Source organism: Mugil cephalus, chromosome 9 (genome assembly GCF_022458985.1).
Source record: "Mugil cephalus isolate CIBA_MC_2020 chromosome 9, CIBA_Mcephalus_1.1, whole genome shotgun sequence".
Classification (NCBI taxonomy): Eukaryota; Metazoa; Chordata; class Actinopteri; order Mugiliformes; family Mugilidae; genus Mugil; species Mugil cephalus.
Genome location: NC_061778.1, coordinates 27,865,450 through 27,888,407, shown reverse-complemented (window position 1 = coordinate 27,888,407; position 22,958 = coordinate 27,865,450). Strand labels below are relative to the sequence as shown.

Sequence of the window (22,958 nt, the reverse complement as noted above, 5' to 3'; positions counted from 1 at the left end):
TCTGTTCTCCAGTGTCTGTTTGCAAAGATTTGGCCAGCGAAACAGAAGGGACCCCTGTTTTTAATTCACACGTGTATCCAAAATATTTACTCTAGAAAGACAAAAAACATATCAAAGTCTTCATGAAGGTCTTACGACGCCCACGGCCTGCGTGTTTTTCTGACAGGAGCTACTGTTTTTTCACAATAAGTCCAAATGTGAGACCAGCGCAAAGGGAGAAAATTGCCCTTTTCTCTGTCCTGGTCCTTCTGTCGTTATTGACAACCACCTCAAGTTGCCACGACAACCTCTTACCCGCAGGCCAGAGCCACAGCTGAGACCGATTCATTAATCAGGGACTACTCTGATATATCTAATACAGCTGACCCCTGTCTCCCATACATTCATGTTACAACAACATCCACTCCCCTACCACACAACACAGGTAAGTTTGTGATTACATTTACACATGTATGCGCCCCCCACACCCACTATTCTCCTATACTGGTTGCTATGGCAACATAATTCTGAGTCACCGAAAACGCCAAAACATTATGAAAATTATGACCACTCACACCATTACAGTAGGATGGGGGACCTTATTAATGGAGCAGTTGTGGCCCATGTCTCCATGGCAACAGAATGCTGGGTCTCAGAAAACCTGCCAAAAGATTATCACTGCCTAGGTTTGGTGTGAGGTGAATATCCAGCTCACACCAAACTGCTGTCCAAACTGCTGTCCAACCTGTCCAGGGTACACCCTGGACAGGTTGGCAGCCTGCCGACCTGTCCAGGGCTAGCACGAGGGCTAACACAGAAACAAACAACCATTTACACCATATCACACCTAGGGTCAATAATCAGCCTAACGAGCATGTCTTTGGAAGTGGGAGGAAGCCGAAATAACTGGAGAAAACCCACGGGAACACAGGGAGATCATGTAAACTCAACCCAGAAAGGGTTGGGCTAGACTCTAACACAGACCTTCTCGCTGGGAGGCATCAGTACCAACCACTGAGCTGCTGTGCTGCCATAAAAATAAAATATTCATGTAGAAATTATTTGAACGGGAGCTCAACAGGATTGAAATATCTGCCTTATGATCTTTGTGTAGGCAACATCATCTCCTGAAGGCCCATCAAAGGTTTGACTGTGATCCCTTTGACTTCTCAGTCACATACTGCTTTGTAAAGATGCTAGAAAGTGATGTCTTTTAACCAATAACTTTATATAGCTTGAACGATTAGGTACTTATTTCCATCATAGTGCAGCTTCTATGATGACTTTTTTTTTTTTTTTGAAAAATGCGCCTGAAAGAGTGGCTGCATGATGCCAGGTTATTCTTAGTGTGTTAATGTTTTTTTTTTGTCTGACTTGTTGTTTTTCTGTGCCTTGAACCAATCAAAATTGTTTTTGGTTGTTTTTGTCTTTTTGTGCTGTTTTTATTTTGTTTTTCTCTGGACTTTTTGTTTTTTGTTAATCGGTCATGCTGTGGCGAACTACGGGTGGCAGGCTGAGATTCCCGCTAAACCTCCGAAGAAGTCCTGGGGATGCCAAGCTAGAGTTGGTGGTGGAGGTGCGAAGGAGCTTCAGGTTGGTGGTGCCATCTATCCTCAGGGGGATCGTGAGGTCTTTGGCAGCAGGATCGATGGACTGTGTGCGCTTGATGGGGCCCAGAGGGAGTGTGTCATGAGAAGTGCTTTGGAGACCTGGTTCATAGGACCACAGTACATCTGTGCCCGGAATCAGACTATACGGGCGAACATGCTCTGTTTGAATTTACACCCCTCCCTGACAAGTATAAGAACAAGGAGACGCCATCCAACACAACGCCGTTGTTGTGATGCAACTGGTCAAATGGCCGAACACCTCGGACACTGTTTTTGCCAACTTGTATATAGGCCTAATGCTAATTCTGTACATTTTTTTTTATTACATTGTTTATTTTTTTCTTTAATTTGATCTAATTTCTTTTATCTTTCTTGTGTTTTTTTTGTGTTGTTTACTTTTATGTGCAAGGAAGTTACAGTGACAAAGTAATTTTTCTCTCAGTCTAAGAGGACTGACTTTCTTTTTAGTTTCATCTAATACAACTGCTGACTCTTGTTAAAGAGCTGTCTTTGTTTTTTTGTTTTTTTTTTTAGTTTGTTTTGTTTTTTATCTGCATGACTGTTATATTTACACCACCACAAATTTTGGTGGTGTACATATATATGACATATACTATACAGTATGTGAAAGTCTAGTAAAAGTGCAGGTGCATGTGTGAGAGAGAGAGACCTGGTGAGTGCTGTGAGGTGGCGAGTGAGGTCATGGAATTAGACAGATTGAGGTTGGCAGTGATGCTTAGCTGGCTCTGGCTGCTGGGGGGATAGGGTGAAGTGGGCGTCCTAAGCTGCTCCTCCCCTCGCTCCTCGTCAGCAGCTGGCAGGTAGCAATCAATCAACGCCTCCAGAAACTTCACGATCAGCTCGGCATAGTCTGGTATCTGTGTCTGCTGCAGGGATAGTGTGTTTATATGGAGGGAGGAGAGAAAATGACAGACATGTCAAATGATGAGTGTTACTGATGGCCAACAACAATACTGACTGGATTGACAATACTAGTGACCTGATTTGATCTGGAGCTATGTATAACCTATGGCAAGTTTTGAATAACCAGTTTACCTAACGAGCATGTCTTCAGACTGTGGGAGTTTTCAGACACCCAGATATAACAGACACAGGCACTCCACACAGAAAGACCCCAGTCGAACCTTATTGTTGTGACGCATTAGTGCTAACCACTACAACAGTGTACCACTACAGCTCATATGATTCTTAATTGAGTGCTTGGTTTTTCAGCAGCAGAGGCATTTGTTATATGATAGATATGCGAACATGAGTCAATCAATCTGTGTTACAAACGAAAATACATGAAAAATTAATAACGTATGGCAACGTAATCTCTCAGTCTGCAGAATCTCTCTCGTAAGATTAACAAGAGTTTCTTAGAAAATTAAAAAGGACAGGAGGAAACATCAGTCATACCTTAGAGAATGGCCCAGCAAACCTCCAAAGTCCATTAAAGCCAAAGCCTAGAGACATAAGGGAGGTAGGCAAGAGATGAGAGAGGATGGTATCAAAGACCAAGATTAACCTTTTTAATTGCTTACTTAAACGGTAAAACCTCAGCGGTAGTAGTAATTTCTTATAACTGTTACAGATCCAGATCTTTAAAGATCTTATTGAGAGCAGCAGGTTGAGTCCCAACAGTACAACCAGTGGAGCATAACATGTTTCGTTTGAACAATATGAAAATGTCAGTGTGCATTACTTTGTAAATAGGAAGGTTGGTACTGGGGGGGTGACTCCTCGTGGTACACCACACTCTGTACAATACCATGTACAGGGTTTAGGAGGTTGATGTCCTGGCACATGGACAGCACAGTGTTGATCTTGGAGTCCAGCAGGTTGTGGCTGGGGAGGACATACACACCAACATCTATTGTTAGTTCTGAATAAATGACACTCTTCATATGCATAAACACAGGCTGACAGCTTGCAGTGTGGTTTTGATAAAATGACACCTAATTATTCTAATAGCAACAGTATTTCTAGCCTGACACTTAAGCCTGCCAGCAGTTAAACTTGTGCTTCATCTGAAGTATATGAACAGAGATAACCACACAAAGGATACACCGTGGGGTTATATTTGGTGATACAAATGTGAAAACTCAACGTCAAAAAGGGTTTCCTAGTGTAGCATTTATTCTGCTTAACTTTCAAACTTCACAGTTGAATGGAAGAATTAATTTAAAGTAAAATAAATGACTATGTTTCAAAATCTCAATGTTGTGCAGGCCCAAGGATGTCAGCTGCTGTTGCTTCTTTAAGTCAGTCGGATGTGTTTTTAGTCAAATGATAATGACTGATAATATGTTCCTGCCAGAGCTCTTTAAAAATGCTTCCATCTCTTATCACTTACTCTTCAACATTGCTCTTTTCACTTTTTTTTTTCACTGTCAGTGCTTCTTACCACAGAAACACTTACCATATACAAGCACAAATATGATTTCCCAAGGCACATTTGAAGGGGGGCCTGTTCCACATGTGACCACACACTTTAAGCAGTGTGAACACAATGCATCTTTGGGTCACACTAAAAGCCATCCTTCTAAACTGATGTCCTCCACTTAAGAGAAGTTTTGCCTGGTTTACTTTAACAACACTGCATGCATTGTCTATTCATTGACAGGGACAAACATTTTTTGTCCTTGAAGCCGTTAATTAAACCATTAAAAAAACAAGAATTAACGGATAAATTAAATTAGTGAATAGGAGCGGGCCATGCGCAATTTGGTTAGACATGTGTTCTTACTGTTGGAAGCAAATTAGCTTAACGTGGAGTGCATATTTTTCCCTGCAGTATTTTGGGGATAGTTACAGATTTTTAAATATTTTTTCTATTATGTCACATTTGTTTTTATGGATGTTTCATAGAAGATTGCAGCAGTATCAACTATGCACAAAAATAATATCTTCATTGGTGTGCTAAGCTAATATCCCAGTGGTCACAATTGTGGCTATGAATTCTGAGTGAATGCATGTACAATTAGGCGCATTTTTGTTTGGACACATGGTTTCTCACTTTAGCCATTAATCTAAAACAATGAATAAAACAATGAATATAGGCTTAAATTGCAGACTCTTAATTATAACCATTTTTGCACAGTCACGCATTTGCAGGGGGTCAATTGTGAGCGAAATGGCTAAATGAGCTAAATTGTTTCCAAGAGAGTTGGTGAGATTGACAATAAAAAAAAAGGCCTAGACAGACAGAACTGGATATTACACTTTAACTACACTTTAATTTCAACTCCACATATATTGAAAAGGTAAATCTCTGAATAACCAAGAAAAAGGAAATAGATTGGCCACTTACACAACTGGAAAAACCTTTGGGAAGACAACGCTAGCTTCAGCCAGGTACTCATAAAGAATTCGCTGATCAAAGTCATCTGTGGTGTATTTGACCTGCGTGGCCTAGAAAATAGTTTAACAGTCTATTAAAAAGAATCACTGATCAGAAAATATAATATAACAGCATTTTAAGTGAACTTTGTGTGGTGTGTTCCCTCACCAGCACAGTTAGCAGCAGAGCCTGGATCTTTGAGTCAGTCAGCACTTCCTCATCCAGTAGAACGTTGGACTCTGATACAGACACCTTGCGAAGATGAGAGTTTCCAATTCTTGGCGTTTCTGTAATTATGATGATTATGATTACATATCTCCTCAAACTTCTGAACCAAATCATAGAAAGGGTGCGCCAAAACCATTATTCTGTTGTGTAATCTCACCTATTTCATAGTCATTCTCTGCTACACGTCTCATCTTTGGAGGGGTAGTCATACCAGACTCCATTTCTGGTCTCTTTGGTGCTTTGGAGTCTGATATGAGATGATCAAAGCTTTTCCTGGTGCCTGGAAAAGACGCAAGCATAAACCATACATTTAAAATCTAGAGCTTTAACACAAACATTACTTCAATAATATTCATATGGAAAGATTGGCACTCTTCCAAGCAGCATGCACTGTACTCCAAGGTAAACAAAATTGCCATGGACAAATAAAAAGTGAGGTCTCTGAGAGTGAATTTGTGTTGACAATGGAAGTGTGTCTTCCAGTGTTTACACTATAAAATGGGACAACTAAAATCAATAGATAAATAAAATACTAAATGTTTTATTCATGTTATTCAATTTATTGGTACAGTATTAAAATTAAATAAAATATGAAATATAAAAGAATCATAAATAAAGGCATTCCTCTAATACAAACCTGCTTCTAATAAAGCCTTGTTAACTGTTGTTATCTGCTGTTATGGTAAATAAAAGCACTGGCAATTCTTTGAGGAAATATTATTTGGTCATACCCAGGAGCTTCTTGGTGTTGGCTTGTGAGGGCTGGCCCATGTCTAGGCTCATGGACTTGCGTGTTCGGGGGCTGATTTGACCCATTGTAGGGTAGTGATGGGCTGAAAGGTAACGCTCTGAAACCTGAGGTGACGTCCATGGCTGAGTCTCTTGTAAAGATCTGAAGACAGAAAATGGACAAAGTTTAAATAGATCGATAAATAGGTAGATGGATAGATGGTGTACAGTGTGGTGGACATTGTTCATAATGGACTGGATTTTGTTCAAGGTCCTGGTCCAAGAGCTGTGACCGGTCCGCTTGGTAGTAGTGTACTTCCGCTTTAGGATTTCTGGCTGCTTTTCTAATTGATTGTTTGGGAGCTATAAAGATTCGGCAAGGTTGACTGAGGAGATTTGGAGATACAGACAATTGAATGACGTGTTCGGCGAAATTTTGGTGGAGTTGGGATAAAATTTTGGTGAAGATTTCAGTCATCATTGTTGAAAATGAAGCAGGAAGTAGAAACAAAAAACCTGACTGGCAAAAAAGACAAACCTTTAGGTGGCATTTTTACAAAGCGAGCCAGAATGATGAGCGCACAAGTATAAAATGTCTCACACCGGTAGAGGGTCTGTGCGGAGGTCAGTGCAGTATTATACATTAAGCTTTAGTCCTGCCTCCACACCACAGCATGGCACAGGGCTCTGGTAACAATAGTCTCCAGTTTGTGATCCAGCTGTAGACCCAGGTACTTAAAGGTCTGAACCACTTCTACACACTATCTGTTGATGGTTACAAGTTTGTTTGTGGGGTCTGGGCCTCCGCAAATCCACTATCATCTCCTTGGTTTTCATTGTATTCACCTGAGGATGGTTCGCTCTGTACCATGAGACAAAGTTGGTCACTAGATTCTTCTGCTCCTGCTCTTGTCCATCCCTGATACACCCCACAATTCCAGTGTCATCTAACTATGAAATAACTCTGTACTCTGTGCAGTTGAACTCCAATGATGTTGATGTACCTGCCTGTCACATCCTGATTTTGTCACTAGATGGCCAGGGCTGCAAGCAAGTCAAAAATAAAGTTTTGGTCTACTCCCATAAGAGACCAATCTCTTAAGGGCAGAGATTTTTGTCCATTTTTTCAATCAAACAAATCAAATGTGTTGTTACACGATCCCTACATTATGTTCGGGAAATGGCACCAATCGGGGAAAACTGTGAGATCCGCGAGCTGCTCTGCATCCGAGGAGAAGAGGAGATTTTACGGCCGATATCGGCTCTGTGCGGGACACAGTGATTTATTCTAATATCAGCAGTCTTTTGAAAGAGCGGGAGCTTGACCGGTTCATTCTTCAGGTCATCAACAAAATGAAAGCATTCAAAAACTACACCATGCTGTCCATCGTTTACCTCACATTGTAGTGTACTTAAATGTTATGATGACATTGTCGACACGATGATGTATGAGAGGGAGGAAAAAACCGGCATGCAGCTCTCACAGCGGGAGGTCAGACCTGGGACTGCTGGCGATGTGAAAGCACACCAAAGACGGGTCGACTCTGGATTTTTGATGCGAAAGGGGTATAAGAAAACCCAATCACCCCAAACCACTTTATTCATTTTCTCACCTGCAAGTAGGATCAGAGATGTGACAGGAATAGGTGTCCATAGGTACTGGGTCCACGGAGAGGTCCGAAATCAGCAGGGACTTTCTGTGTTTAAGGCTGCAGCGACTCCTGACCTCCTCAGATACAGTGAGCAGCGCTGCACAAAACAACAAGGAGGCAGCAATAGTAGTGATCACTGAGAGCATTTCAAGTGTAGTGCTGAAGTATAAAGATGAGATTGTATGAGAAAATACAATACATACCAGCCAAATAGGCCACACTCTGGGTGCTGACCTCAAACTTGTCACATTTTAGATGTTTGCTGATGAGCGCTAACAGTGTGTGCAGGATTCTCACTGTCCTTGCTACCGTTGTGGGGGATGGGTGTCTGTAGCCTTTAGAAACAAATTAAGACACATTCAGTTGCATAAAGACAGATACTAGTCCCAATACATGTTACATTTTGCATTAAATTATTAAACATAGAATGTCTCAATGTTGAGGAAAGAATTTCACTTAGACAACCCTAATTGTGTCGTCACTCTGCATCACTAACTCTCCCAAACAATGAATGCTCAGTCAAAACCTAATGAATTTTTTTTTTTATTTTATTTTATTTGAGCATAGTCAGACTGACAGCAGATTCAACTCTATAATCTCTGTTACTGGGTTGGTAACTATATATTTTTATATTTTTATGTGATAACCAACACTATAAACACTGTCAGTCTGACACTTCTAATATGTGGCTCTAGCTTGGCAAATGCCATAACTTTCATCTCAGTTGATGTAATGCTTGGGAAAAAGAATTTCATTTCACCTCAGGGACAATAAAGTTTAAATAACTACGTACATGCATAGATCAAACAAATAATACACGCTGCTTTACCTTTCAGTAGGTGGCCCACCAGCGCAAAGTTGAAGTTGGTACTGAAGTTGAGGCCCACAAAGTGATCCATCTGTTTACAGTGCCATTCCAAGGGATGCCTGATTTCCATGAACACTTCTTCTGGGCTCTGAAGAGGTAAAAAGTAGGAAAAACGGTGAGGAAGCTCGATTTTATTATGTATTGTTTAAAAAGAAATAAAAAAACTTCAGCAAATGCACAATTTACTTTCAGCACACAACCATAGTTCTTGTCATATTCATGATGAGTTCAGTGCTTCTGAAGTCAAATTAAAAAATTAAGATATCGACTGTGTTAATAATACAGAATTACTTTACTATCAGTGTGAAATTCAGCAACCTGATAGTCTTGGTCTTTCTATCTACTGGTACTAATAGCGCTTTACAGTGACAATGTCACATCTACAAGCTCACCCACACAAATAAGATTGAACTACAGCCATCCTGTTCACAGAGATAAACTGGTGATGGTAGAAATCAGATAATGTGTTTTCTTACAAATACTAGTATAAAGTATAAACAAGCATATTGGTAATAGAGCAGTGCAACCGCACTTTGATTTATTCTGTCAGACAAAATATGGAAAATTTCTAGCTTCTACTTCAACAACTCAAGACTGTTTAATTATTAACGGTGGTTAAATCTGTATTCTCCAGATGAAATCTGCCTGAAGAAATACATTTTATCTAATCACATTCCCTAAAACTGCACATAAAGTTAATTGAACACATCTCAGTATAACCTACTGGAGCTGAAGATAGGGTTTGTATTATGACAGGACTGGTGGCTTTATGTAGGGTATAACATGTCTTACCTTGTCATTGAAGACACGCATTGTGTCCAGAGTGTGGAGGTTCTGCTCCAACAGAGCAGTTCCAGCAGAGTACAGGTTGACTTCATCCAACTGAAGCACAGCTACTGCCACCCAGAACAGAGCTTTATGCATGGGTGACTCCTGCAAACAGAAACACAGGGGGACTGGCATGAGTCAAAAATAACGAGGGAAGGCTGTGCTATTACTCTTACAAACATTATACATATTTCCAGTCTTCCTTCTCCTTTTACACTGTTGATTCTGGTGATTTTGTTTGTGTGTTATGTTGATGTCAGTGTATGTTTGTGTACAAGCTACTGGACACTGGAATTTCCCCCAGGAGATGAATAAAGTATTTTTCTATTGTATTCGATTAATAACTACCAACTGCTGGGATAGAGTCACACCAAACCACTATACAACTGTATGAGTATTATCAAGTAGTATAAAACATAGAAAAAGACTAAACACACATTTTACACACATTAAAACAATTGCAATGTTCTTTTGGGAAACCTTGGGATTCATGTGGATGTAATTCTGACAGAAATGTCCACTTGGACATTTGCTAAGATAATAGAACAAGAAGCTCAGGGCATTGGCCAAGCTTCCAAACTACCTAAATCACAATCTGATTGAATCCACAGGGCTGTACCCTAGATCGAGTCTGCTTTGTATCTCACAATCCACTGGACTCAGGATTCACCGCTAACATTCCCATGTTAAACAACACAGGATATCCCAATAGCTACCAAGTCCATGCCCTTTCCAAACCAGTCTGTGGAACAGCCCAGCTGTCAGATCAGACACCGTCAAAGAAATGAGAGAATTTATTAAAACAGGAAAAGAATGCATTTCTCATCAGAGAGAGGTGATGTTTTGCTGGATGTGGATCTGCTGTGTTTGTATACCTTGCTGAGTAGAGGCTGAAGTTTGGTCAGGGCAATCACTGTAGCCTCTATCAATACTTGGCTGTTGTAATTGTCTGGGCCCTTCAGGCAGCTCTCCAGACCCTGCATCAGTGGGAGCATGAAGGATGAAAAATTCAATCGGAGCAAGAGGGGAATGAGGAGGGAAAAGGACAGGAAGGAAGTTATTTTTCAAAAACTCAATACACAGCATTTCAAACTCTTCATACAGTTTCCCAATATTGTTGATATATCTATCCACATTTTGGAAGTTCAGCTACTTAAACCCGCACTGGTCACACAATCATCTGTATTCTCAGTCAGCTTTGTTAATACAAATTAGGATCTCGATCCTACTTATCATACCAGCAAAAAAAATAAATAAATAAAGAAGTGAGAAAAGAAAAAGAAAGCAATGGTGATTATTCTAAAACTGGTTAAAAGAAACAGAGCTTTAGTGAAATATTGACCATGGGTAGATTCAAACTTGTGATCAATTCAAAAAGTGATCAATTATTATCAGTTCAACTTCTTAAAATGAATTGAACAACACAGTCTTAATGTAAATGGCTGACAGTGCCTTGTTTTCAAGAACAAGGTCCTCTTTTGGTGGGCAATGAATAAATAAGGCTGCCGATAAAGCATTTAAAAAAAAATAAAAATGGCGCAAGAGTTTTGAAGTTACTACAATTTGGCACATGTCATAATGTCTGTCTCCTGATGACATGCAAGATGGGAAAGAAAGTGAAAGAAATTCACAAGTGGAAATAAAGTAGACTAATACACAGTCCTGTTAGACAGAGTCATTTGGACAAGTACTGATATCTTTGTATTGACTTTTAATTAAGTGAAGCACGTGTCATGTTCATGGGTCCCAACACATGTGACAGATTGGGTTGCGTAAAAGGGAATGTGTGCTCTCACCCGATCTATGCTGAGCAGGGGGCTGGCCTTGCTGAGAATTCGAATGATTTGCTTAATTTGGCCGTGGCTTACTCTCTTACTGATACAGCCAAATACCACCAGTGCTCTTGGCTGGAGAGATGGGTTGTACTGGAATGCGAATCTGGAATCCAAAAATGCCCACATACATTCATACGAAAAACTGATGTAGATAGCACAAATGTATTAAAATAGAGCGGAGGGAAATCATACTTCTGTGCGAGCTCTGTCCATTGGTCCAACCATTTGCAGGTAGGCAGGTCCCTCATACACGCCTGGAGCAAAGACAACAGAGCAATCAGAGTAAAAGAAATGCACACACTGAGCTGCAGACAGCTTTTTCAGTGTCAAAGCTGGAAATACAAGTGGCATAAACTGTGTAGCCGTCTACTTGTGGAGTATAGCAAAATTATATTTGGTGATTTAGTGAAGTTTAAGAGTATTTGTTGCATTTCAGTCTTGTTTGACTTCCTTTAATCTCTTGTTTCAAAATCCAAGTAATAAATCAGTTAACAAACTGAATATGCTCCAATAATAATAATTAATTGTTGCAATAATAATGTTCTTATGCCAGGAACATTTTGATTCTAGTTAATTTTAGTATGTCACCCAACTGTGAGATCCGCGGGGTTTCCCATGCCAAACATTTGGGAAAGGAGTGAAAAACATATTAATTAAGCTTTCTCTGCTGACCTCCATGATTTCCAGCAAGGCTTCAGTGACGGTCTCCAGGGAGGACAGGGCAAATGTCTCTCTCTCATATGAGCCCGGTGAGAATGAGCGGTCTCTGTAGCTGGAGCGGAAGGCAATGACGGCAGCTGACTTGACTTTGCTGATGCCAAATAGCAGATAGAACTTTGGCAGGGAGAACTCCGTCAGGCTCAACCTCAGAACCTGCTTGGTCTCTTCTGGATCATTTAACAAAAAAGAGGCAATTATTTTAATGCCAAGTTGTTTTTGTTGTTCGACGTATATCCATTGTGGTTCTTGCATGCTCTCTTTCATGAACTGTAAGATAACTGTTCAACAAAACTTATAAATCTGAACAAACAACCCAAATAAACATTTACATCCTTACCACTGAAGTTGAGCTGTGAGCATGTGCAGAGGGAGTGAATAATGTTGATGACCAAACCGTGGGTGGAGGCTCTTAGGGACAGTGGCCCGGTGGCTACGAGCAGAGTCACCACATGGAACAGGTATGGCAAGTGTGCTGCAACATCCAGGGAGTTGTTGAAGGATAGCATGAGCATGTACCGTGCCAAGATGGCAATATCGTCCCACATCAGGTGCTGCTCAAGTGTGGGTGTTGGTGACAGACATGTCTTGTCTATGATCTTACACATCCGGCCAATAACCTGCCACAAAGAACAAAAGAACATCAACACTGAAAATGCGAGACAACAGCCTGATATCTTTCTCAAAATAATGGTGGATGATGGAACAAAAAAAAGAAATGCACTTGCACTGGAATTACTGTTTGCACTTCCACTTTAGTCATTTCATAATAACAGTCATGTTTACATCCTCCATGGACACTTTGGAAAGTTTTAACATTTATTGTTTTTTGGACTCTTATTTCCCTTGAAATTTTTGTGTAATCCTTGAGTTGCGCTTTCTTTTAAACTTTGATTACAGCACACATTCACTGGTGTTGTTTCAATAAGCCTCTGCAATGTCACAAGATTTATTTCCATCCAGTGTTGCTGTGCCTTGTTAGACACAGTCATTTGGACAAGTACTGGGTCCTTTCTATTGACTTTTAGTTAATTGAAGCATGTCATGTTCATGGGTCAGAACACAGGTGTGACAGTTTGGGTTGTGTAAAAGGGAATGAGTGCTCTCACCTGATCTATGCTGAGCTTCAATTAACGCAAAAAATAATTCTAAATATGTAAGAATACCCCAAAAAATACAAACTAATAAGAGGCTATAAACATATTGACAGATGCATCACTGCTGATCCAATGTACAGTGAAGTGCTGAACATGCCTCTTTTGATATGGAATTATTACATGTGACAAAACGGTTGTGGTTGTAACAAGTTACAAAATAGGCTTTATTCAATGCCGGGGGACAGAGACAGAGCAGTGGACAAGGCTTCATTGTGCTTAGTAGGCTGTCCTGCCATGACATTAGATAGTAACCCTGTGGACAACACCAACATAAAGACTCATGTATGATACAAGTACCATGAACAGTTTTTAATTTGGCATTTTTAAATTATGTACAACAACTTAGTAAAGCTGCCTGAGGGTTGAGCACTTCAACTAAAACCCAGACTAGCTCTTCTTAGTCAATAGTCTTAACAATGGCCACTATTCAGTGCAATGTTTGTGTCTGCCATAATAGGAGCCAGGACCTGGCTTTTCCATTGTGTCTGTCTGTGTATGTTGCGTTTGTTTATCTGAGTGGCAGCTTCAATTTGAATCTAGAGCAAACAGATCATGGATAGTGAGAGGATGAGCTTATCTCTTTTGCTTCTGTAAGTCAGGAGTAACTCAATCTTTGGATTTATATCTTCTATTAATATGTAAGTAATTCTTATATTTAATGAAGATTTCTCAAATTGGTACAGAATTTTAAACTTATTAAAAACTCCATTTACTCATTTTGCTTGGCAATTAAGTAATTAAAAACAATGCCGTAGTAACACAAGGCTTCTTAATGTTTTCTTAAACTTAGATAGGTTTTTCACATTAAATGTAACGAGCATAAATATTGGGTGTAATGAGTATAGGTGCTCGTTGTAATGAGTAATGTAATTAGTATTAGTACTGGGTGTAATGAGTAATGTAATGAGTATAAGTACTGGGTTTAATGAGTAATGTAATGAATTTAAGTAAGGGTCCAAGTACTGTCTAAAATATCTCATCAAATGGTAGTGGCCTGGGCAGCTCACAGTGGCAGTATTTGTGCGAAGGCCTGCAAAACCAAATGGAATGAAAGAATCCATGTTCACATCTGGTATTAACATGCATTTTGGAGTGGACAGCTCCAGGTACAAGTGTAAAAGTGCCCAAGACAAAGTGATCAGATTGCTCCAAACACATTTGCAGGTGGTCTGGAAAGCATTTTTCCACATCCTTTCCTCTACATTCTATACTTCTTTCCTGATTCAACAGTGCATCTATTATATCACTGATTGAACTGTCAATAAAATACATTGTCACAACAATGAAGACAAAGACTGAAACCATTTATGGGTTTAGATAAAATGTTTTCTGTATTTCCAGTTAATTTTGGTGGTTGCAGCTGTGTGAGGGAGTCTCTACTCAGAGTTTATTACATACCTACACCACAATTAAAAACAGGATACATATAAGCATCTCCAAAGGTGCCAACAGCAAATGACACTGTTTACCTTTGTTAATTTTCTTCCTTTTTTCACTTTCCCTTTTATACCTGCTGGACATATTAATTTATGGTACTGTTTACTAAAATCACTACTATGTTAATATGCAACTAGAAAATTCCCTCTGGGAAATTTTGAAAGGGCTATGGGGGGGCTAATGCTGGGGGTACGGTCTCTGTTGACATGGGAGTTAGCACAGTTAGCCTACATTTAGCACAATTAGCTTACAGTTAGCACAGTTAACCCACAGTTAGCACACTTAACCCACATTTAGCACAGTTAGCTTACACTTAGCATAGTTAGCCTACATTTAGCACAGTTAGCCTACATTTAGTACAGTTAACCCACATGTCACACACTTAACCCACATTTAGCACAGTTACAGACACTGTAATCACGAAGTTACCTGAGTTACCTGTGTAGAGTGTGTGTGTGTTTTGTTTGTGTGTGTGTGTGTATGGGTGAGGAGGGCGGATGTGTGTGTGTAACTGTAATCACAAAGTTACCTGTGTAGTGTGTCTTGGTGTGTGTTGTTGTAACTTACTTAAACTTGACTTGCACAGTTAGCCTACATTTAGTACAGTTAGCTTGCGGTTAGCAAAGTTAGCCTGTGTGTGAGAGATTAATGCACGCTTTCACGCGCATGTTTGTGTATCCTACTTCTCTTCCTGTGTGTATTTGTAAGTGTAATAACATAAAGGTACCTGTGTGTTTGTGTGTGCATGTGTGTGGCGCGCGCCTGTGTGTATGTCTGTAATTACAGAGGTACCTGTGTGGGTGGGGAAGTGTGTGTTTTGGTGTGTATTGTTGTAACATAAATGTATGGGACACAGGGATCAGCTGTATTAACAGCAGAGACAACTGATTAATGAATTGGTCTCAGCTGTGGCCCAGAGCAGCGGCTAAGGGGTTGCCGTGGAAACTCACAGTGGTCGTCAATGACGACGGAAGCGCGCGGAGCTGGGACACAGAAAAGAGCGAGATTTCCCCCCTTTTCGCTGGTCTCACATTTGGGCTTACTGTGACAAAACGGTAGCTCCTATCAGAAAAACAAGCAGACCGTGGGCGTTGTAAGACCTTCCTGAAGACTTTGATATGTTTTTTGTCCTCCTGGAGTAAATATTCTGGACACACTCGCGAGTTAAAGACAAAGGTCCTTCTCCATTTCTCAGAAAATCTTTGCATTGGAGTGAATGGAGAGCAGGGAGGTACTTTACCGTGAACAGAGGCTCGCAGTTTAAATTCTGTACGTCTCCCTGCTTTGCTGAGCACATTGTGAGAGACACAACAAGTTTGTCTACAACTGTGGAAGAAATCATGTGTCTAGTGTGTAAATTGTGGCCGGAACGAGCGTGGAAAGAGAAAAATTTCAGGCCATTTCACACACATTCTCTCACTCTAAGTACCAACATTCCGCACTCTAAAACTATTTTTTTCGAAAAAGATCATGGTCATTGAACAGTGATTGATCAACAACATTAAGACATATCAAAACGAGTAAATACACAATACACAAGGCTTGTGTCTACATTTTCAAGTTTAAATGAAGTCTGTAGGTGAAAATATGCCTGAGCAGTAGACCTTTGAAAAAGTGTCGTTTTTGCGTGACTTACGTCGCGAAAAATTCGTATTTTGGAAAGAAAAGTAATAGCACACCAATCCCGATCAAGCTGCACGTTTTGATACATAACTCATAAGTTAAGGGACGAAAAAAGGAAGGAAGATGAAAAATAGGCTCGGGCGTTGCCCCGTAGCCCCTAAAAAGAAGAAGAAACGCGCAGGATAACAATAGGGGAAATTTACTAGATACTAAACTGGTCAAGTATCTGTGCAATCATCCACTGAGGCCCCTCCCCCCAAAGGTCTCCACTAACACTAACAGTGCCAGTGACACTGACCTCAAATCAACAAAATCTAATCAAAGTCCATGTGAACAATAAAAACCCTTAAGGTGTTCCTTAGACAGCACATTCATAAGAATGGGATGTTGACAGAGATAAAACACTGACCTCATGCCTCCTAAACCAAAACTTAAGCATTTTTGTCTACTTGTTTTTCTGTTATCAACCACTTTCTTTAGCATCTGAGAAATGGCTAATGTTTTTTTTTAGTACATAGACATAGACACGGGACATAGACACAGTGAGCCTGCATGCTCGCGCAGGTTCCGTGCCTTGGGGTCTGCGTTAACGCTGTAGCCTCTGTGTCAATTTAACACAGCAGTGTAAACTGTGGGTAACAGTGAAACCATTTGCTAAGTACAACACACCTGACTGCATCCACTGTGACAACTGTACCACAGCTCTCACATACCAAAAGAGAATGAAAGTGAAAAATCTGATTTAGCTGGACTTAAGTCAAGTCAAGTGCAAGTGTGTATATGTGTGTCCAGATTTAGAGTGGAGGGAAATAACATCTCTGTGTGAGCACCAGGATGGTCAGTTGTACCTTGTTGGAGACTAGTTTCACATTCCCTGAAGCCAAAGCCACTGCGGTGTCAGCCATGACTTCCGCTTTGATGGAACCTAGGCCCCCTGTAGCACTGGTCTTAATAAAGCTGTCCAACACCACATCCAACAGGTCTGTTATCTGAAGACATGAAGACACAGGCATACAGTTAAAGGTCACATAATCAAATCAAATCGACAAGACATGAGGCAGACACACACAGACAGTAGTTTGCTGCCATGGCTCCCAAAGACCCCGCCACCACAACAACCACAAAAAACGACACCAATAGTAAACAACTATGGAAATACAATAGATGCATATGGGAATAATAGTGAGGGACGATAATAGAAAGTAAATTTGTAAGAGCTGCTGCAACAGGTTTACATTCTCAAGGCACCATCTCTGGTGCTTAACCAGCTGTTTGGGAGGTAGCCTCACCTGGCCCAGACTTCCCCAGATCTTGGCCTGGATAGAGGGATACATCTGCTTTTCATTGATTGTCATGGTGATGAGTTTGTCCAAAATGGCAGTGACGCGCTGGCGCTTGGCATCATCATTGTGCTTACAGAAGCGAACCAGATTGAGCAGCCAGGGTGTCATATACTCCAAGCAGAGATGCTTCAACTCAATACCTGAAACAGAACTATACTTAGAAATCCTGCTTTACACTATAATAAAATGGAACAATTCATTTGACATTCTTAGTCACTTCAGAGCATTGCTTTTATTCAGCCGAATTAGAATGAGGTGTACTAAGATTAAAAAATAAGAACAGAAAGACAAATAAGAAAAAAAAAAATACTTATAATTTCCACCAACTTGTCCAATTTAGAATGGTTAAGTCCTACTTTGAGATACTATTTAAGTTGTATGTATGCAAATTTTCAGTGCTGGTCTAAATTGTGTCAACACTCTGACATGTGATAATTTTTCATTATGTGGTATTTAGAGTATATTCATATGACTTAGTAGACAAGTCCTGCCTAAAAGTGTATCTTTTGTGTTGTCGATACATAAAATGTACAAAAAAGTAGTTGAACCTTTTTGATCAGGAGTAGCGACATAACAAAAATATATTTGATTAAGCACTCACTAGATTTGCTGAATCCTGAGATGCACTCCTCCAGAAACTCCAGCGTCAGATGGGGCTCATTGGCCGCCAAAGTCTTGCTAATGGAAACTATAAAGAGGGTGTTGTTAGCTGGGATGCAGAGACCTGATGTCTCCAGCAGCTGGCCCTCTATCTTTAGGTTGAAGGTGCAGGTCAAAGCACACAGTAGATTGTAAGCTGCAGACCTGTGGGTGGGACAATAAGTCAGAGGTATTAGCCCTAGATAAGAGTAAAACAAGAAACGCTATTTTTGGAAATTGCAACACGTCTTCCAAAAGATTCTGGTGGAAATACATGGAAGTTGGAAAAGTAGTTAACATTTGTGACTTACCTATCAAAAACAAAAGAGTCGATAAGCATGAATATCCTACAAATGTTTTTTCAAAAAATTTTCATTGCGATTAAAATATACTATGTCAACTGCAGTTAGACAAAAGATTTTTATTTAAATACATGCCTGTTAAGTAACTCTTTCTACTGTTGCGGCATCACACTAAGAGCAAAAACCACGCTGATTTGTGTTTTGTCAGTGAACTTAACACCAATCATCAATCATATGAATCATCAACAGAAGGTATGTATACTAAACACAGATAAGACCAACAAATTGATAAGCTACTATGTTCTTGTGTAAGAATTTTTGTCTATAATGACGCCTAAAGTAACTGCCATGGACTGACCTGAGACTGGGGTCAGAACTGCCCAGGTTGAGCAGAGCAATGTTGAGCAGTGTGCCAGGAACATCTTTGGGTCGGATCTTGGTATGCTGCGGGATGGAGTCTGGTTGTGACAACTCCCAGCGTGTCCGGATATGGATAATAGACTGGACGATGGCATCACACTCCTGATGCATAAATGTGAGTGGTGTGCCCTGGTTGGCCATGGTGAGCGTGAACTGACTTTCATCCACCAGACAAATCTCCTCAATCTCCGAGGCGTAATAGACATCATTGAGGAAGACAGGCTGGCCAAGGACACGAGTCCGCTCAGCTGAGGTCACCTGAACTGCTGTTGAACCGACCTGATCGGGAAGGAAACATGATTTTTTTTAACATTCTCTGACGATACTAACCTTTTGTTGATCTTACTATTAAATCAGAATACGAAGCACTGCTCTCGTTGCAACCTCACCTTTATTGAGACTTTGGTGTCTTTATGTGCTAGCTTGAGAGCATTGTGGAACACTTTGAGGTCTTCCTCCAGTGTCAGTGTGGCTGCTGGCAGCTTCTGCTGGTCAGGTTCAATGTGCTCGGCCAACTTAGCTGGAGAGTCAATGAACTGAAGACGCTTGCTGCCCTTCAAACCCGTCAGTAGCCGTTCATGATACTTGGTGTACTCCCTCACCCAAGTGTTGCAGTTGTAGACATAAACAGCTGCTACATTCTCATAGGCAAAACCAGGAAATACCACAAACCACTTGGACAAGAAGTCCGTCTTGAAGCGATTGCTGGGTCCAACATGTGTTAAGTCCACCACTATCTCATATGGCTTAGCATAGTACGGTTTGAGGGTGAGAAGGACATGGTAGATGAGCAAGTCCCCATTGATCTGGCCTGTTTTGAACCTAAAGAAACCGACAAAAAGAAAAAAACAGATAAGGTCAAAAGTGTAGAGCCAGATTTAGTTAAAGGATCACATTCAAAGAGTATGAGCATTTTCATACTCAAAAATGAAACTGCAGGCAATGACTGCTTGAAATCTGGAACCCTTGGACACTATTTGTTCTTTGTGACCTTTACATAAGCCTTATCAATTGCTGTTTACTTGTGGGTCTCTATGCCTTTAGTTTTGTCATGAGGAAGTGAAATGCATGCTTGATTAGATTTAGTTCAACTAAGTGACTCAGCTATTACAGAATATTCTATTTATGTACTTTTAAGACATCCTGGGGTGCTTTCCATATTATGTTTAGGGTAATTGTTCATTTGTACTGTGTAGCTCGGTCCATTTATCTTTGCTTCGATTGACTGAATCTGAGCTATCCACATACCCATTGGAATTGATAAGACTGATTCACCTGTCACATCAGTCAGAACTGCTCTGACTTTTTTTTTCTTTTTAGATGTTCTTTGTCAAAGGGTAACCTGGTCTTTCTATTAATGAGCCTTATAAATGGTTTGTATCTTGCGGTGTATCCTCTGTATCTGTATTTCATGTCTTCTCTTTATGGAAGACAGGGATAATGAAATCTCCTGGACAGTGTTCCTCACATGACTGAATGTTGTCTTCTTTACCATGGAAAGGATTATACCATCTTTCTAGTAGTCTTCTGCTTTTTTTTTTATCTTGCAGAGCTCATCAATATATTTTTTTATTTATATATTTTTTCTTACAATATACCAGGCTGTTGATTTCACCGCTCCTGACATCCCTGCTATTTCTCTGACAGATTTGTTTTGCTGTACAGCATAAGAAAAGACTGTATCTCTTGCACTCTTCATTTGGGTTCACAAACACCGTTCCTAAATGTTCTTGTCAAGAACTCCAGACTCAACTGATTCAAAATAATGAATTACTACACCACATCTGTCCATCCACGGAACAGCTTTTGAGTCAACTGTTCAATAACTTGAATGACTGAACAAGCTGAGTGTCCGCATGCTACCCTAATTTTTATTATGTAATTTCAAGCTGCATAGTTTTGATAAATAGCTAAAATAACAAAAACTGCTTCAATGCCCTTTTGGGCACTATATTTTATATATATATGGACCTCACTGTATGTAACACCGAATGGGATATTTTATTTCTGAGAAACTAAGCTTCTGTTTTGTCTCTCGTTTCTTGTAAGAGCTCTTTGGGCTTTGTGGTATTCAAACCATAGGCCCTGAAATAACCAGACCAAAAAAAGACACGACAAGGGGGCCAGGAAGTGACCTCAGAGCATATCAAAAGTCGGTCTGCAGTAGGTGTCTCACTCCTTCCCTCCACCAGCGACTACTTCAGGTGAGCATTCACTACCAAATGATGCAGCTTTCATAAATTGTATTCATATTCAATCAACGTTTATATATTTCAAAAATCATTAAGTGGTAGACTCTAAAGCCAACCTTTTGGTCTTAAGCTTTTGTGGTGTGGAGAAATCACATGCACAATAAGACTGAAGAATCCAGAACTGAAGAGACAACAATTTTCATAGGTGGAGATTTGCTTTTTCTAAAATGGTTTCTGAATTACAGAGCATGATGGAAGGCACCAGGACTCTCTGGCTATTTTTCCTTCTCAACCAGATGCCCTACTGTCATACTGACACATTCCAAGACCTTTCAACAATCCAGACAGATTCATCCAAAACTGATGACCAAGGTACCAGCCCAACCCCTGAAGCGAAGGGCAGCTTTAATACTAATGATTACAAAAACTCCACCAATGGGACTTATGCAGAGTGCCTGATTGACACTAAGATGGGTCAGATTGCTATAGGTTCAGCAGGGGTGTTGATTGTCTGCTTACTGTTTACCACAGTTGTACTGGCATGCCAGATCTGCCAGCTACAGCACCGTGTTTTTATTCCTCGAACCTCACGGTCCAACAAGGACTTAGTTAGTGGTGCAGACTACTGGGACCGTCCAGAGGTTACAGGACTGGTTGGGCCGTGCGACACCAATGTCATGTTAGAGGAGGTGAGAGCAGACATTGTGATCAAGGAAGAAGAGCAGGCAGTGGTGGCGGGTGGGCCAACAGTTGAAGAAGGGGCCAAAGCAATGGTTTTTGACCTTGAAGAAAAGGCCAGCCAAATGCAAAGCTCCAGCTCCAGGGACTCCTGTTTGGAAGTTCCCAAGGACATAGAAAACATGCCACTTGTTGTGTAAGGACGGAACTCTATTCCCTACCCTATTCAACACCAGCCACTGACATATCCAGTCAGCTAAGCTGATCTGTTATCGGTTAACTTTGCATGTTTCAAATTCTTTGCAGTTTATTTCACACATGTGGACTTAACTCTCGAATGCTTAGTCTTTCAGTAATGTTATCTCATCAGCATAACGTCTAAATCCAGCAAATTACAGCGTCAAAATGTCTGTCAATGTTTTTCAACCCAACAGAGATTTTCACTTTAGTTAATTATACTTCATTTGGAATACAGAGAATATTTCAATGCTTGTCTTTGTGAAGAATAGCATTGCTGACAGCCTTGGTCATGGATAAAGCTCTTCTGAAGCTCACTGACAGGCACACGAAAACAATTAAAAACTATTATTTTCATGGGAAAACTTACATATTTGTTGCACACTTGAGTTGGATCAATTCTTTTTCTTGTACAAAGTAACAAACTGGATACAATAATAATAAAAAAATACAACAACTACTCATCACTTGATTTCACACCATTTACCTAATATACTAACCAAATCCTGAGCTGAAATGATGGTTAGAAGCAAAGTTCAACAGTGATTTATTATTATTGCAAGGAGTGTTCCTTGGGTTCTGTCAGTTAAGTATGCACGATCTCTTAAACGTACTGCAGACTTTTTAATATTATCGCTCATTTGTAACTTTTGTACATGAAGAAATAAAAAAAATTAAAATAAAAACATGTTTGCTATGTGTCAATGTAACTTTTGTACATGAAGAAAACATATAATTAAATAAAACCATGTTTGCTAAGTGTCAACGTCTTATGTTTCAAATCAATGTTCATCAAAAGTAAAGTACCAAGGTTAATAGGACTTAAACAATGCGATCTGGCAATCTAACTATGGAAGTGTCTGAATTAGAGTGAGCTCAAGGCTCTTTGTCTAGTGTGTCTGAACAAACGTGAGTGACAGCAGTATTATTGGTTCCAGATGTGGATAAATAAAAAGAAGATGAAGACTCTGTGTATATTTGTGCACATTTAAGTAAACAAATATTTTCTTAAAATGTAAATTGCTACTTGGTGAAATTTCACAAATCTTAATTGCATTCAATTTTCTATAAGGCTTTGCTGTTAAACATGAACTTCTATGTTTGGCATAGCAGACTTCCTTTGAGGCTTGTCACACTTCCT

General features: G+C 40.1%; 1 protein-coding gene and 1 long non-coding RNA gene across 5 annotated transcripts in view; one reads left to right on the top strand and one right to left on the bottom strand.

Annotated features, from left to right (window-relative positions):
- nf1a (neurofibromin 1a) overlaps positions 1-22,958 on the bottom strand; it is a 115,901-nt gene that overhangs the window by 2,745 nt on the left and 90,198 nt on the right. For 3 of the 4 annotated variants that reach the window (XM_047594169.1, XM_047594172.1, XM_047594170.1), the window contains 21 exons: positions 19,100-19,532; positions 18,649-18,989; positions 17,951-18,153; positions 17,296-17,489; positions 16,855-16,995; positions 12,130-12,409; positions 11,745-11,959; positions 11,265-11,326; positions 11,034-11,175; positions 10,113-10,214; positions 9,202-9,342; positions 8,371-8,497; positions 7,745-7,876; positions 7,503-7,638; positions 5,892-6,052; positions 5,318-5,440; positions 5,101-5,219; positions 4,903-5,003; positions 3,295-3,437; positions 3,009-3,055; positions 2,260-2,476 (listed from right to left, as the gene is read on the bottom strand). In XM_047594169.1, coding sequence (XP_047450125.1) covers positions 2,260-2,476; positions 3,009-3,055; positions 3,295-3,437; positions 4,903-5,003; positions 5,101-5,219; positions 5,318-5,440; positions 5,892-6,052; positions 7,503-7,638; positions 7,745-7,876; positions 8,371-8,497; positions 9,202-9,342; positions 10,113-10,214; positions 11,034-11,175; positions 11,265-11,326; positions 11,745-11,959; positions 12,130-12,409; positions 16,855-16,995; positions 17,296-17,489; positions 17,951-18,153; positions 18,649-18,989; positions 19,100-19,532 — 3,560 coding nt within the window. The remainder of the gene's footprint in view (positions 1-2,259; positions 2,477-3,008; positions 3,056-3,294; positions 3,438-4,902; positions 5,004-5,100; positions 5,220-5,317; positions 5,441-5,891; positions 6,053-7,502; positions 7,639-7,744; positions 7,877-8,370; positions 8,498-9,201; positions 9,343-10,112; positions 10,215-11,033; positions 11,176-11,264; positions 11,327-11,744; positions 11,960-12,129; positions 12,410-16,854; positions 16,996-17,295; positions 17,490-17,950; positions 18,154-18,648; positions 18,990-19,099; positions 19,533-22,958) is intronic. The other variant, XM_047594171.1, reaches the window with a different exon arrangement.
- LOC125013466 lies at positions 13,427-22,583 on the top strand. Its single transcript, XR_007113388.1, has 3 exons — positions 13,427-13,584; positions 20,760-20,914; positions 21,148-22,583. It is a non-coding gene; the product is annotated as an uncharacterized LOC125013466 (long non-coding RNA).